The sequence below is a fragment of the Dictyostelium discoideum genome (assembly GCF_000004695.1).
Source record: "Dictyostelium discoideum AX4 chromosome 3 chromosome, whole genome shotgun sequence".
Classification (NCBI taxonomy): domain Eukaryota; phylum Evosea; class Eumycetozoa; order Dictyosteliales; family Dictyosteliaceae; genus Dictyostelium; species Dictyostelium discoideum.
In genome coordinates, this window is record NC_007089.4 from 5878265 (window position 1) to 5893567 (window position 15303).

General features: G+C 20.5%; 9 protein-coding genes across 9 annotated transcripts; 5 read left to right on the forward strand and 4 right to left on the reverse strand.

The window, feature by feature from the left end:
- Nucleotides 1-279: 279 nt before the first annotated feature.
- Nucleotides 280-1425, reverse strand: ubqG (hypothetical protein; the record flags this gene model as incomplete). Its single annotated transcript, XM_635006.1, has 1 exon — nt 280-1425. The coding sequence occupies one exon, from the start codon at nt 1423-1425 to the stop codon at nt 280-282; it is 1146 nt and encodes a 381-aa protein (XP_640098.1).
- Nucleotides 1426-1988: 563 nt separating this feature from the next.
- Nucleotides 1989-2265, forward strand: DDB_G0282519 (hypothetical protein; the record flags this gene model as incomplete). The annotated part of the gene is made up of 2 exons (XM_635007.1): nt 1989-2058; nt 2093-2265. The coding sequence occupies 2 exons, from the start codon at nt 1989-1991 to the stop codon at nt 2263-2265; spliced, it is 243 nt and encodes an 80-aa protein (XP_640099.1).
- Nucleotides 2266-2477: 212 nt separating this feature from the next.
- Nucleotides 2478-5829, reverse strand: DDB_G0282521 (hypothetical protein; the record flags this gene model as incomplete). Its single annotated transcript, XM_635008.1, has 6 exons — nt 2478-2779; nt 2992-3012; nt 3735-3887; nt 4015-4218; nt 4328-4361; nt 5827-5829. The coding sequence occupies 6 exons, from the start codon at nt 5827-5829 to the stop codon at nt 2478-2480; spliced, it is 717 nt and encodes a 238-aa protein (XP_640100.1).
- A 576-nt stretch (nt 5830-6405) lies between these two features.
- DDB_G0282773 (hypothetical protein) lies at nt 6406-6537 on the forward strand (the record flags this gene model as incomplete). The annotated part of the gene is made up of 1 exon (XM_635009.1): nt 6406-6537. One exon carries the CDS (start codon nt 6406-6408, stop codon nt 6535-6537), a length of 132 nt encoding a protein of 43 aa, XP_640101.1.
- Nucleotides 6538-7333: 796 nt separating this feature from the next.
- DDB_G0282523 (hypothetical protein) lies at nt 7334-7608 on the forward strand (the record flags this gene model as incomplete). The annotated part of the gene is made up of 2 exons (XM_635010.1): nt 7334-7346; nt 7439-7608. The coding sequence occupies 2 exons, from the start codon at nt 7334-7336 to the stop codon at nt 7606-7608; spliced, it is 183 nt and encodes a 60-aa protein (XP_640102.1).
- A 424-nt stretch (nt 7609-8032) lies between these two features.
- On the forward strand, nt 8033-9372 carry DDB_G0282525 (hypothetical protein; the record flags this gene model as incomplete). Its single annotated transcript, XM_635011.1, has 2 exons — nt 8033-8083; nt 8173-9372. The coding sequence occupies 2 exons, from the start codon at nt 8033-8035 to the stop codon at nt 9370-9372; spliced, it is 1251 nt and encodes a 416-aa protein (XP_640103.1).
- A 419-nt stretch (nt 9373-9791) lies between these two features.
- Nucleotides 9792-10550, forward strand: pemtA (phospholipid methyltransferase family protein; the record flags this gene model as incomplete). The annotated part of the gene is made up of 2 exons (XM_635012.1): nt 9792-10027; nt 10145-10550. The coding sequence occupies 2 exons, from the start codon at nt 9792-9794 to the stop codon at nt 10548-10550; spliced, it is 642 nt and encodes a 213-aa protein (XP_640104.1).
- Nucleotides 10551-10732: 182 nt separating this feature from the next.
- rbbD (WD-40 repeat-containing protein) lies at nt 10733-12096 on the reverse strand (the record flags this gene model as incomplete). Its single annotated transcript, XM_635013.1, has 2 exons — nt 10733-11703; nt 11796-12096. 2 exons carry the CDS (start codon nt 12094-12096, stop codon nt 10733-10735), a joined length of 1272 nt encoding a protein of 423 aa, XP_640105.1.
- A 276-nt stretch (nt 12097-12372) lies between these two features.
- DDB_G0282531 (tatD-related DNAse) lies at nt 12373-13469 on the reverse strand (the record flags this gene model as incomplete). The annotated part of the gene is made up of 2 exons (XM_635014.1): nt 12373-12484; nt 12607-13469. The coding sequence occupies 2 exons, from the start codon at nt 13467-13469 to the stop codon at nt 12373-12375; spliced, it is 975 nt and encodes a 324-aa protein (XP_640106.1).
- Nucleotides 13470-15303: the final 1834 nt, after the last annotated feature.

Consider the following 15303-nt stretch of genomic DNA (forward strand, 5'->3'; position numbering starts at 1 on the left):
CTATGAAATTGTTGGTGTTCCACTAAATTCTTTTGAAATTTTTTTTTTTTTTTTTTTTTGTATTGTTTTTTTTTTATTTATTATTTTTTTTATTTTAATAAGTGATTTAGATGTTCTGGTGCTTTACTTTTAAAAAAAAAAAAAAAAAAAAAAAATTAATAATTAAATAAATAAAGTAAAAAATTGATAGAAATTTAATAATAAAAAAAAGATTTTTTTTTTTTTAAAAGTTGAAATAAAACTGATTAAAGTTTTAGTTTTTTTTTTATTTATTTATTTTTAAAGACCACCTCTTAATCTTAAAACTAAATGAAGAGTTGATTCCTTTTGAATGTTATAATCTGAGAGAGTACGACCATCTTCTAATTGTTTACCGGCAAAGATTAATCTTTGTTGATCTGGTGGAATACCTTCTTTATCTTGGATCTTGGCTTTAACATTTTCAATGTTATCAGAACCTTCAACTTCTAAAGTGATTGTTTTACCAGTGAGAGTTTTAACAAAGATTTGCATACCACCTCTTAATCTTAAAACTAAATGGAGAGTGGATTCTTTTTGAATATTGTAGTCAGAAAGAGTACGACCATCTTCTAATTGTTTACCGGCAAAGATTAATCTTTGTTGATCTGGTGGAATACCTTCTTTATCTTGGATTTTAGCCTTTACATTTTCAATATTATCAGAACCTTCAACTTCCAAAGTGATAGTTTTACCAGTGAGAGTTTTAACAAAGATTTGCATACCACCTCTTAATCTTAAAACTAAGTGAAGAGTTGATTCCTTTTGAATGTTATAGTCAGAGAGAGTACGACCATCTTCCAATTGTTTACCAGCAAAAATGAGACGTTGTTGATCTGGTGGAATACCTTCTTTATCTTGAATTTTAGCCTTTACATTTTCAATGTTATCAGAACCTTCAACTTCTAAAGTGATTGTTTTACCAGTGAGAGTTTTAACAAAGATTTGCATACCACCTCTTAATCTTAAAACTAAGTGGAGAGTGGATTCCTTTTGAATGTTATAGTCGGAAAGAGTACGACCATCTTCTAATTGTTTACCAGCGAAAATAAGACGTTGTTGATCTGGTGGAATACCTTCTTTATCTTGGATCTTGGCTTTAACATTTTCAATGTTATCAGAACCTTCAACTTCTAAAGTGATGGTCTTACCAGTGAGAGTTTTAACAAAAATTTGCATACCACCTCTTAATCTTAATACCAAGTGGAGAGTGGATTCCTTTTGAATGTTATAGTCAGAAAGAGTACGACCATCTTCTAATTGTTTACCAGCGAAAATTAATCTTTGTTGGTCTGGTGGAATACCTTCTTTATCTTGAATCTTGGCTTTTACATTTTCAATATTATCAGAACCTTCAACTTCTAAAGTGATGGTCTTACCAGTTAATGTTTTAACAAAAATTTGCATTATAATTTTTTTTTTTTTTTTTTTATACTATACAATTAATTATTTATCTAAATATACAATTATTATTTTTTTAAAATGATTTGAAAAAAAAAAAAAAATTTGCAAATGTGCAAATATTTATAAAAAAAAAATTGAGAAAAAAAAAATAAAATTAAATTTTTAATTAAAAAAAAATTAATTTTTAAGTTTTTTCTTTGAAAACAAAATTTTTTTTTAATTTTTTTTTTTTTTTTTTTTATTTTTATTAATTTCTTTTTTTTTTAAAAGGGTGTAACCACCCAAAAATTTTTTTTTAATTTTTTTTTTTATTTTTTATTTTTTTTTAATTTTTTTTTTTTTAATATAATTTTTTGATGAATTTAGTGGAGATTTCGAAAAAGAAAAAAGAAAACAAAATATTAAACAATTAAAAAAGTTTATATGTAATTTGTTTTTTTTTTTAAATAAATAAATAAATCAATAATTAATTGTTACTATTTTAATTATTTTTTTTTTTTTTTTTTTCTCTCAAAATAGTTATTGAATGATGTGTTTTAAAACAGAAAAATATTAAGTTGGGGAAAATGTTAAAGAAACACTCCAAATTCGAAATACACAGTAGTACTTTTCTATTACAGGTGGCGAATTGGAACAGTAAGTTTTAATACATAATTATTTTTAAAAAAAGGATTTAATGCATATAATAATATATGGATTTGTCAATTCGTACATACAAAAGCAAAAGGAAAAGAAAGAGTTCATTGGGTGTATAGTCCAATAGGTACAGATAAAACTCAATTTCCACAACAAACACTCTGTCAAAAAAAAAAAAAAAACAAAAAAAAAAAAAAGAAATATTAATTAATTAAATAAATAATATTGAATAATGCAAATTTTAATTATTATTAAAAAAAAAAAAAATATAATAAAAAAAAAAAAATTAAATTCTAATTTAATTTAAATAAAATATTTATAAACTTTTTAGATACATTCTATAGCACACACACATTCACAAAAAAGATAAAATTTTCTATTTTAATGATTGCCATCTTCATCAACTTTAACATGTTTTTCTACTTCTTCTTATCTTCTTCTACTTTCTTAACCTGATTTATTAAAAATTGATTCTTTTTTCTTTTTCTTTCTTTTTCTTTTTCAATTTCTTTTTCTTCTTTAATACTATTAATTACATTATTGAACATTTTATTTGCAGAATCTTCTTTAATGATTTCAACTGAACCTAAATCAAAAAATATAAACTTGTCTTCGTCATTATATTTATATTTTCCAACATGTCTTAATGATAAATCTGAGCGTATATAACCTGATTTTGAAAATTGACGGCAAGAATCCCATAATCTATCACAAAAACCATCTTTGTTGTAATCAACAATGGTAATAGGTTTAAAAATGGCATCAATAAACAAGGTTGTTCACGATTAAACTATAAAACCAAGGTTTTGATTCCCCAAATATCATACCAACGTTTACTTTTTTTTTCAGCTCTTTCCAATTTATTTCTTGGTGAGTGGAAAAACTTGATAGTAAATGCTTTGGCTTGTGTGTTAATTGCTAGCCATGCTTTACCTTTACCACTTGAACTTAATTCTGAAATTAAATAAATCTTTATAATTTTCTTTGTTTTCAATATCTTCAATTACACATGCTATTGATATAGTATTATTATTATTATTATCATGTTTATTTTCATCACCAAAAAAATAATATTATTTAACTCTACCCATATAAAAGAATTTTCAGTGAATTCCATACATATATTATTCAATTGTAAACTTTGGTTAATATTTGAATGGTTCATGTTTTTAAACACAGAACAAAGTTATCTAATCAATTTTGATTCATTATTTGAGGTATCATCTGTGTTTGTGATTTCTGGTGATACGAATAAGTGTCTGTTAATCTCTTTGATTTTATCATGATTAAGTGAAACCAATAAATTATTATTTACATCACCCACTTTAAGTTTTAATGGAACTTGAACTTGCTGAAGGAATGGTGAATTTAATTTTGATATGGATATAGTTGGCAATTCTTCAACTTTTTCAGTTTCAACGAGTTTGTTACCCTCCAACCCTACTATTCTAGTTTTCTGAAAATTCTTGACATGGACTTTTGAATTGTATTACTCCTTTTGGAATGTCACAGTGAGCAAATATCAAAATGGTAGGTTTAAAACTTGTAATGGATCCATTTTCGTATTTCATTTGTTTTTCAAGACCACATGATAATAAAATATCAAAAATCAAATTTTTGAAAAAAAAATGAAACACCCACTTCACCCTTAATTTCTTTATTCGTTCTATACAAACTCCATAATAAAGAAGATCTACCTTGATCAACACAATATGGGTTATCTAATTCTTTAAATTCTCTTTCTTCAAAACTACATTCCAAGTGTTGGATTGAAATTTTTTTATCTGATCCACTGAACTTTATATTTGGTACACCTTTGGTTTTAAAATCTAATATAATGTATTATCATCATCATCACCATTATCATCATAAATAATATATGTTAGTGTTATGAAAATTATAGATTGACAAAGTTACAAATTTAATATATCCCACATTTTATAAAAACAAAATCACAATATTGATCATCTTTTGATTTAATTTCATCATCTCTTTCTTTGATTGAAGCTTTAATTTTAATTAAAATTTTTTTTTCCTCTTCTACTTTCTTTTTGGTGTCTTCGTTCTTTTCGTCTTGTATTTCTTTTGTTAAATTGTTAATTTTTGTTCTATTTCTAAATCTATATCTAAATCTTCCATTCTTAATTTTAAAGGAATAACCTCAATTAAAAAATAATAATATGTTGTGTTGTTATGGAAAAAAAAATTGGCAAAAAATAATAAAAAAAACAGTAAAAAAAAGTCAAAAAAAAAAAAAAAAGGTAATTACTATTTAATTCCAATAATAAATTGGAGGCAAAATCCTAATAAAAATAAATAAAAATTAAAAAAAATTTAATAACTGTTTAATTTAAAATTATTTTTTTCTATCCACTAATTTATTTTTTTTTTAAAGAAAAATAAAAAAATGAATATTAGAAATTTTTAAAACTTAAAAAAAAAAAATTTTATATCGTTTTGTGTATTTTTAAGTTCTCTTTCCTAAATCCATATTAAAAACAAATCAAAAAAAAAAAGAAAAGAATGTTTTTGTCAATAAATAATTTTCTTTTATTAAAACAGTATGCAAAAGATTTAACATTATGATCAATGTAATCATTTTAATAAAAATAAAAATATAAATAAAAATAAAATAAAAATAAAATAAATTTATTTTTTATTTAAAAAAAAAAAAAAAAAAGTTTTTTAACTAGCCACAACTCACAAATGCTAACAACAAACGTTTTTTTTATTTCCTAATTTTTTTTTTTTATTCAAATAACTTAAAAGATGAATTTAAAAACAATGTTAATGGCATCCACTTCTATTTTTAATAATAATAAATAAGGTGATTGATAAAGTTGGTATTTTTTTTATTTTTTATATTTAATATTTATTCCTTTAAATGGAGTTTTTTTCAAAATTGATATATAAAAGATGATTATTTTTTATTTATTTCTTTTTATGTGAATGACAACAACAATAACAAAAAAAATAAAAAATTAAATAAAAAATTAAATAAAAAATTAAATAAAAAAAAAAAAATAAAAAAAAATAAAATAATCATTAATAATAATAAAAAAGTGGTTACTAATTGCTCATAATCAAACAATCTTTAAAATTACCCCCCCATTTTAAATTTAGATAAAAAATATAGATATATATTTATAAAATATCCAAACCCAAGTTTGTTGATTGCCAACTGTTGAATATTATTATTTATAATAAAATTAATAATTTTAATATAAAATAATAAAAATGGAAAGGTGTAAAAAATATTTAAAGCAATATGATACCTCACCCACCCCCACCCAATTACAAAACATCAATGTTATTTTTTATTTTATTTTTTTTTTTCATTTTTAATTTTTTTTTTTTTATTTAAAAAAGACATTTTTATTTATTTTTTTTTCTAAAATTAAGGATCACAATCTATATTTTTTATTACTAATTTAATAAATATATTTTTTTTTTTTTTTTTTTTTTTTTTTTAAAAAAAAAAATTACTTGGAAACAAAAAAAAAAAAAAAATAAAAATGGGAATACAATTATTAATAATAAAAATAAAGATATTTTTTGATCCTATAAATGCTAAGATATTATTATTGGATTGTTTTTATAAAAAAAAAATAGAAATTGGTTAAGTTGAGGTACGAATGGATATAAATAAATTATTACCAAAAAAAAAAAAAAAAAAAATACCTTTTCAAATGAAATAACAATTAAAAAATTTAATTAATTCAAAATTAAAAAATAACAAAATTTAGTGACCAATAAAATTAAAAATACCATTACTAAAATTAAAAGACAAACACAGTCATATGCATGTGAGCAAAAAATAAAAAAAAAAAAAATAAAAATAATAATATCAATAAATATGCACATTTAATCCAAATTATTAAAAATAATAATAATTTGAAATAAAAAAATTAAAAATAATATATAATAAAAAAAATAAAAAAAAAAAATAAAAAATAATTATTTCAGAAATTAAAATTAAAAAAAAAGTATAAATTAACAAAAAAAGTTTTCTTTTAATTATCATTTTTCATTAAAACAAAAAATAAAAATATATATAAATTTTTATTTAGCATAATAATTTTAATTTTAAAACATAATATTCCAATTTTTTTTTTTTTTTTTTTTTCCAAACACAAAATAATTAATAAATAAAAAAAAATAGTAAAAGGGCAATTTTTATTTTGTTTTTGATTTCATCCTTTTTCTTTAAAAAATAAAAAAATTAAAAAAAAAAAAAAAAAAAAAAAAAACTAAAAACTAAAAATAGTTTCAATTTTTTTTTTTTTTTTATTTATAGAGTCATTATCATCACCAGTATTATTTAATTGTAAAATTTCAAATTCTTCAATGACACACAATGACGATATAAATAAATATGATATTAATAACTTGTCATTGTTTTACAATAATAAAGTATCAAGATGGAGTCCAACTATAATTTGGAGAGGACAAGGCGGAAGAAATCGTGTAGTTTTCTAAACCTAACTGACATCATTTATATCGGTTAAATTATTTATTAACATTATTGTATATAATATATATATATATTACAAAATATTCCATTTTTCGAATTTACAAAAAAAAAAAAAAAAAAAAAAAAAAAAAAAAAAAACCAATAAAAATAAAAGAAAAAAATAAAGAAAATAAAAAAAAAAATAAAGAAAAAATTAAAAAATAAAAAAAATAAAAAAACTATAATTTGTTTGTTATCAGTCAGCCTATCATCACCTATAGTATCTTTTTTTTTTTTTTTTTTTTTTGAAACCAAATTGGGTAATCACCTAATCTATAATCAATAAAATGGAATGTAGTAAAAATACCAACACCGTGGGTGTGGTAAATTTAATTATCTTTTATCTACATATACACATAGGTATAAATTTTTATATTAAAATATTGTTGTTGTGGTTGGTGGTGATACACTAACAGTACGTAAATTCACACACTCACACACACTTCAACAACTCATTATTTAAAAAAAATTTCTTAAAGTATTTATTTTTTCTAATACCTAAAATAATAAATAATATAAATACAAAAAATGAGGTTTTCTATGAATAATTTAAAATAGAAAAAAATATAAAAAAATTAAATAATTTTTAAACTTTGTTAATAAAAAAAAAATTGCTATAAAATAAAATAAAAAAATAAAAAAAAAATTCATTTAAAAAATAAAAGTTAGGAAAATAAACTAGACCAAAAAAAAAAAAAAAGAAAAAATCCGATTATAAATAAAAAAATATTATATAAAAAAAAAAAAAAAAGAAAAAGAAAAATGACTATTTCAAGTAAGTAAAAACTTTATTTTTTATCACTAAATATATAAATATAATTTTGTTCATATACTAAATTTAGTTTTTCTAAATAATAATAAAATTAGATTCTTTAAAATTATTAAATATCGGAAATGCTATTAAAACAAATGAAATAGATTATAATAATAAAAAATTTTTAAATAATAATATAAATCAAAATATTAATGAAACTTCAAAATGGGTACCAAACATTTTGTGGCGTGGTCAAGGTGGAAAAAATATTATTGCCTTTTAAATACATTTCTATTATACGAATAATTTTCTAACCTTTTTTTTTAAAAAATATCTATGCATATATAAAAATAAATAAAAATAAAAAAAAACAAAAAATAAAATTAAATAAATAAAATAAAACTGATTGTGATTAAATAAAAAAATAAAAAAAATAAATTAAAAATTAAAATTAAAATAAATATCCAATGTGGTAACCACCAATGAAATTTTAGATTTTCTTTTTAATTTTATTTTTTTTTTATTTTTTTTTTAATTTTTTAATTTTTTTTTTTTTTTAAAAAATCCCAAACATTTCAAAAATGAAAATTAAAAAAATAAAAAAATATCTTTTTCACCCAAATTATATTTTAAACAGTGTTTTATATTTGTAATATTAAAAATAATTACAATAATTATAGTTATTATTGTTTTGAAAGAAATTAAAAATGATTCAAGAATTGGATACTTTATTAACTCAAGATGAAATTCAATTAGATGTAATTTAAATTAATAGTTATATATATATTTATTTAAACATTTTAAAATAATATATTCACATAATATTAATATTAAAATTAAATTTTAGATTGAAGAAATTATTTTAAAAAATAAAGATAATAAAATTAAAGGATGGAAAGATTCAATGAATTATTTATATAATTTTTCAATTAAAAGTGGATATATTCAAGAGGAGAGATTAAAATTAAATATAATATTACCATTATTTTATAAACATCAATATGATATTGGATTTCAAGTTACAATCAATTGTTCAAAACCAGAGATTATAGTTGGACAAGTGGTTGGAGCAGCTCATTATTCAAATTTTGAAGGAGAATGTGTAATTTGTTTTGAAAATGTTGGATCAGAGAAAAGAAAAGGATTAAGAGCATATGAATTCAAATGTAATCAATCAATACTATTTAGACAATTTCCACCCTATCCATACTTTAACTATCATAATATCATAATTGATAAAAAGCATACACCGCAAATTCTATCAAGAAATACAATCATTGAAATGTTAGAAATGAGTGAATCAATGCCATCCTATAAAATAGCTTCAAATACTGATCGTGTTGGTACTGGTGCAACCAACTTAGCTCATAGACATTTTCAAGCTGGTGATCATGACTTTACTGTCTTTTATGCGAAACCTTTAAAAGAATTTAAAATTAACAATGGCGATATAACAGTTCAATGGTTAAATTACCCATGTTGTTGTTTAAAAATTATTGGTGAAAATAAAAAATTAGTTGAAGAAATTGTTTTTAAATTATTTAATTCTTGGAGAAATGGGACTTTTGAAACATTGGATGTGTCACTTCAAACTTGTTCGTTGATGTCTACTTTAAATATTAAGAATAACAATTACGAATTTTTAATATTTCCACGTAATGCTCAACAACCAAGATTTTTAACAAGCTCAACTTTACAATGTATTAAAAAAGAATTTGTTGGTATATTTGAATTATGTGGTTTTGCAATTTTACCTGGTAGATTAAAAGAACAATTACTTCAATTAAATTCAATTTTAACTTTAAATGAAAATCAATTAAATGATCAATTAAAAGAGAAATTAAATCAATTTGGTTTCATTGAATTCTATGATTGGTTATCAGAATATTATTTCAATGGTTTTGATAATAGTAAATCAATTTATGATAATCTAACATTTGCTTTACAAAAATCATTTTTAATAATTTTATCTGATAATTCTCCAATTAAATTAAATCAATTTGAATTATTAAATTCTTGGATTGAACAATCAAAAATTTTAGAATAAAATAAAATAAAATAAAATAAAATAAAATAAATAAAATAAAATAAAATGTATATATTTTTAAATTTTTATTAATTATCTTTTTTTTTTTTTTTTTTTTTTTTTTTTGTTCTAAAAATAGATTTTTATTTTATTTGAATTAAATTTTTAATTTTTAAAAAAAGAGATTGGTTGGAATAAGATATTAATTTTGATAAAAGAATTTGGTGTTTATTATTCTTATGCTGTCTGAGTATGAAATAAATAGATTTGTAAGTATGGAATGCCAATTGGTTTTTTTTTTTTTTTATTTTTTATTTTATTTTTTTTTTTTTTCATTTTTTCGCTTTTTTCAATTTTTTTTTTTTTTTTTTTTTTTTTTTTTTTGGTCCATCTGATTTGATCAAATTTTAAACACGAAAAAAAAAAAAAAAAAAAAGAAAATGATTGTTGAACACGCAATTGATTATATCGATTATTTAATGAATTATGTAGATTTTACAGAGAAATATTTCTTATTAACAATTGCATGCGTTGTATTCAACCCAACATGGTGGAATATTACAGCAAGAATGGAATATAAAACTAAATTTATGACAAAGATTTGTGGAAGTAAAGAAAATGGTTGTTATTTATTAGCATTCTTAATTTTTTCATTAGGTATATTGCGTGATTGGTTGTAAGTTTTCTTTTTTTAAAAAATAAAAAAATAATAATAAATTAAATAAATTATTAATCAAATCATCAAAATTATTATTATTATTTTTATAATTATTTTTTTTATTATTAAAAAAAGATTTTCAGAAGCATTAATTAGACAACCAATTTTCCAAGAATTTGATAGATTTGAAGTTGAAGTTTTATCATATATTTTATATGGTTTTGGTGGTATTTTAGTATTAGCAGCATATTTGAAATTAGGAATTACTGGTACATATTTAGGTGATTATTTTGGTATTTTAATGAAAGAAAGAGTTACTGGTTTCCCATTCAATGTTATGAATAATCCAATGTACAATGGATCTGTAATGTTATTTATTGCACATGCTCTCTCTTATAAAAGTGTTGCTGGTTTAGTTTTATCTTTTGTTGTCTATGTAGTTTATAAATTTGCTTTAATCTTTGAAGAATCTTTTACGAATTATATTTATTCAACTGCTGCTGCTAATGCTGCTAAAAAAAATAAATCAAAATCAAAATAAATAAATAAATAATAAATTTTGTTAAGATAATAAAAAAAAAAATAAAAAGTTTAAAAAATTATTTTTATATTTTAAAAGTTTTACATTTATTATTTTATATATATATCATCTTTTTTGTTTTATTTTATTTTATTTAAATATTTATAATATTTTTTTTTATTTTTTTTTTTTATTTTTTTTTTTCATTCACCAATTTGAGCATTTGTAACTTTACTATTTTCAAGATCATCTTCACGATCATTATAAATATTTTCAGCCATTTGCCAAATTTGAAGAATATTATCTTCAGCAACGGAAGCAATTGACCAAGGATCATTTGGATTCCAAGAAAAGTCTGAAATTTTACTAGTATGACCACCATGAATGAATAAAAGTTCTGGTGGACCATCGGCAGCATCTTCATTGTTTTGTTCTTCACCTATTCTAGAGAGATCCCAAACGTTTACACGACGATCAGAACCACAACTTGCCAAAACCGTTTCATTATGTGGTGAAAATTGAACTTGAAACACTTCATCAGTATGAGAGATTAAAGAATGAAGACGATTACCTAAATTACGCATATCCCAAAGAGCAACGGTCTTATCGGTTGAACCAGTTGCAACTAAAAACTCACAAAATGGATTGAATGATAAACAATTGACTTCGCTATTATGTGCTTCAACAACGTGAATTGGTTTTGTTCCAGTACGAGTATCCCAAATCATAAGTTTCTTATCATCGCCTACTGATCCAAAAAATGTATCGTGAATATAATGCCATGCTACATCTTCAACAATTGATGTATGACCATTGTAAATGTTTAATGCATCCAAAGTGGAATCTGATTTTGATGCTGCTGAAATATCCCACATACAAATTGATTGATCATCTGAACAACTCAAAAGATGACCTTCCTTTCTTGGATTCCAACTTATACCATAACCTTCTTTCTTATGACCTGTTAACTTTAAATTTGGTGAACATTTACCATCAGGTGTTGGTTCCAATGGATGTTTGGTTGTATCAAATATATAAACCTCTGATGATACTGTTTTAGTTGCTATAATACTATGATTTTGTGGCATAACTCTTGCCCTATTAACTTCACCTTCATGATTAATCTTTTGAATAATTTCAATTTTTTCTGAAACATTACCAATACCACCAACCTCTTTTTTTTTTTTTTAAAAAAAAAGAAATTAATTAGTAATTTTTTTTTTTTTTTTTTTTTTTTTTTTTAAAAATTAAAAAATAATAACATACCACCTTTAGTATCATCATATTTTAAAGATTCAATTGAAGCTTCGTCAACTGGTAAATGAACTTTTGCTACCATTAAATAATTTTGTTCTTCATCTGATGTATGTGTACCTAAAATAACTTTTTCAATACTATATGGTTTATTTGGTTGTGATGTTTTTACAGGTAGCCATGCAACTGTAAGTGATGGCCACTCAAGTGCATGAGTTATAACCATATCATAAAGAAATGGTGTATGTCTTTTCCAAATTTTATATTCTTCATTAATAACTTTTTCTTCAACATCTTCCATTTGTGTTGTCATTTTTTTTTTTTTTTTTTTAATTTATATTAATAAAAAAAAATAAAAGATTATTGTTATATTATTTTTGTTGTTGTTGTTTTTATTATTATTTATAAAACTATTTGAATATATGCATATATTTTATTTATAAATTGAAAAAAAAAAAAAAATTAAAAAATAAAAAAAATAAAAAAAAATAATGAAAATCAAAAAAAAAAAAAAAAAATTTCTAAAAAAATAATGAAAATAAAAAAAAAAAAAAAAACGCGCCAAAATTTTTATTTTTATATTACTATTTTATTTATTTTCCAGATCTGGAAAAAACACTTTTATAGTATTTTTATAAATCTGATCTGATATTTCTTCCATATTCCCACCATTTAAACCAGAAATAACTTCTAAAACATTTCTATTTAAAATTAAAAAAAAAAAAAAAAAAATATATTTTAGTAGGATAAAAAAAAAAAAAAAAAAAAAAAAAAAAAAAAAAAAAAAAAAAGGGTGGTAGTGGGGAGGGGTACCCATACTTACATAATATTACATGGTTCATTTCTATTTTGAACACAAGAACCTAATTTAAATTTATCTCTTTTTAAAGTTGGAAAATTGGTTTTAATATATTTAAAACTTGAATGAGTTTTACGAATATCACACCAAGGTGCATCAGTTTCAATCATTAATCTATTGATTGGAATTTTTGAAACTACATCTAAATTCTCTTGAGTTTTTAAAGAACAACCATTTACACCAATATAAATGCCATCATCCAATTCCAATAGTTTATTTAATTCATCCAAAGTACCAGTAAAAGAATGAACTACACCAACAGTGAATCTACTTCTATTTCTTTTAATGATATCAATGAAATCTGAACATGCACCACTTTCAGCCGCACCTCGAAGATGTAAAAACAAAGGTAATTCTGTTCTCTCTGATAATTGAAATTGATATTCAAAACATTTCAATTGAATTTCTTTTGAACAAAATTCCAATCTATCATAATCTAAACCAAATTCACCAATTGCAATTATCTTTTCTTTATTTTCATTATAAATTGTTAATAATTCTTCAATATATTCTTTTTTGATTTCATCATTACCATTAGTGGTATTAATTAATTCTTGTGAACACCTTGTTGGATGTACACCAATTGTTGTAAATAGTCTATTTTTATTGTTGTTGTTGTTTTCTTCACTATAAGTTTTAATTAATTCTAATGATTCTTTAACTTCACTTAATCTTCCTGAAGTAATAATAATTTTTTCCATTCCAATTGACCATGCTCTCTCTAAAACTTGTTTTAAATCTGCTTCATGATATTGTTTACCATTATTATTATATTGACCTATGAACATAGGGTCTGTTAAGTTAACACCAATATCAATAAATTTCATTTTTTAAAAAATATATAAAAAAAAATAAAAAAAAAAAAAACTCAAAAAAAAAAAAAAATAAAAAAAAAAAAATTGATTACTTTTTTATTTTTTGTTAATCATTACATTAATCTTCTGTGTTAATTAAAATGACAAATTTTTCATAATCTCAATTTTAAAAAATTCTTAAAGTGGTTAAATATTCAATGGTAACAATTTTAATAACAAAAATTACCAAAATTAATAAATATTTATTTCAAATAATAAATTTAGATTTTTAAAAAATAAACATTATTATAAAAAAAAAAAAAGTTTTTCCTGGTAAATTTGTAAAATAAAAATATTAAAAAAAACAGTTCATATGAAAAAAATATAACTAATGAAGTAAAAATAAAAAAATTTTTACATTACATAATTGTATAATGGCTAATTATTAAAATAAAAAAAGAAAAAAATCTCAATTTTAAAAAGAGTAGATTTATAAAGAATAACTTTAATTGGTATTTTAACCTTTTTTAAAAAAAAAAATTGAAAAAAAAAAAAAAATCAAATCAAATCAAATCAACCTATTTAATTAACTTTAAAAATTATAATGCACTAATCTCTAATATTGGAACTGTTCCAAGATTAAAATCTAATTCGAGATCATAAAATTCTTTTAAGGATCAAGGAATAAATTCTGTTTCGTGAAAATTCGGGAGGTGGCGCAGGTGAGAATTCTATTGGTATTGGTGCATTAGTTTAGTTAGTATAATAATGACTGTGGATGTAATTGGTAAAAAAAAAAAAAAAAAAAAAAAAATATATTTTAAAACTATTTTTTTTTTTTTTTTTTTGTATAAAAATGAATAAATCTTGATATTTAATATTTGTAAAAAAAAAAAAAATAAAAAAAATATCTCAATCGTCCTAAAATTACAAAGAACCCTTTTTTTTTTTTTTTTTTTTTTTACTTAATTAATTATAATTTGTAAAATAAATAAATAAATTTCAACTAATTATTAATTTACAAATTAACCAAAATCTAAATTAATGATATTAAAGATATTTTTTTTTTTTAAAAAAAAAAAAAAAGCTTCTATATTTCCTTTGTTATTAACAACAATTTATTTTTAAATTTTTATTTTTTTATTTTATTATTTATTTAATTTTCATTTTTTTATTTAATTTTTAATTTTTTATTTTTAATTTTTTTCATTTGTGTGTGATTTACAAATTTGATTTATTGTCTTTGATTTTTAAGAAATTTTTAATTTTTTTATTTTTTAATTTAAAATTAAAAAATAACCGACTTCATTGCAAACCAAAATCATACACCACTAACACTTAAGTATGCAATTATGTTTTTTTAAAAATAACCTCACTCAATTGTAATTGGTGGTGATGGATAAAAAACAAAGAATCACCCTTGGGTATTTTTATTATATTTTTAAAAAATCCCACAATGACTGAAAAAAAAAAAAAAAAAAATAAATTAAAAAAAAAAAAATGAAAAAAAAAAATAATCCATGAGATTTAAATCTCTTTTTATTTCAACCAAATTATTATCATTAATGGGTTAATAATAGAATCTCACACTCTCAAAATTCAACGAAACAATAATATGTGGTTATTTCTGCTTGTGATCACACCAACTACTCCCAAATTCTCAATTTTTTAATAAATTTAATTTTTTTTTTTTTTTTTATTTATTTATTTATTTATTTTTTTATTTTTTTATTTTTTTTTCTTTCCTATAAATAAGAGGTTTTTTATTTTATTCTTCTTTCAAACCATTGTTCTTCAATAATTAAAATAAAAAAAAAAAATTTTAAAACCATTGTAATTTAAAAAATAATAAAAAAATTTTAATAAA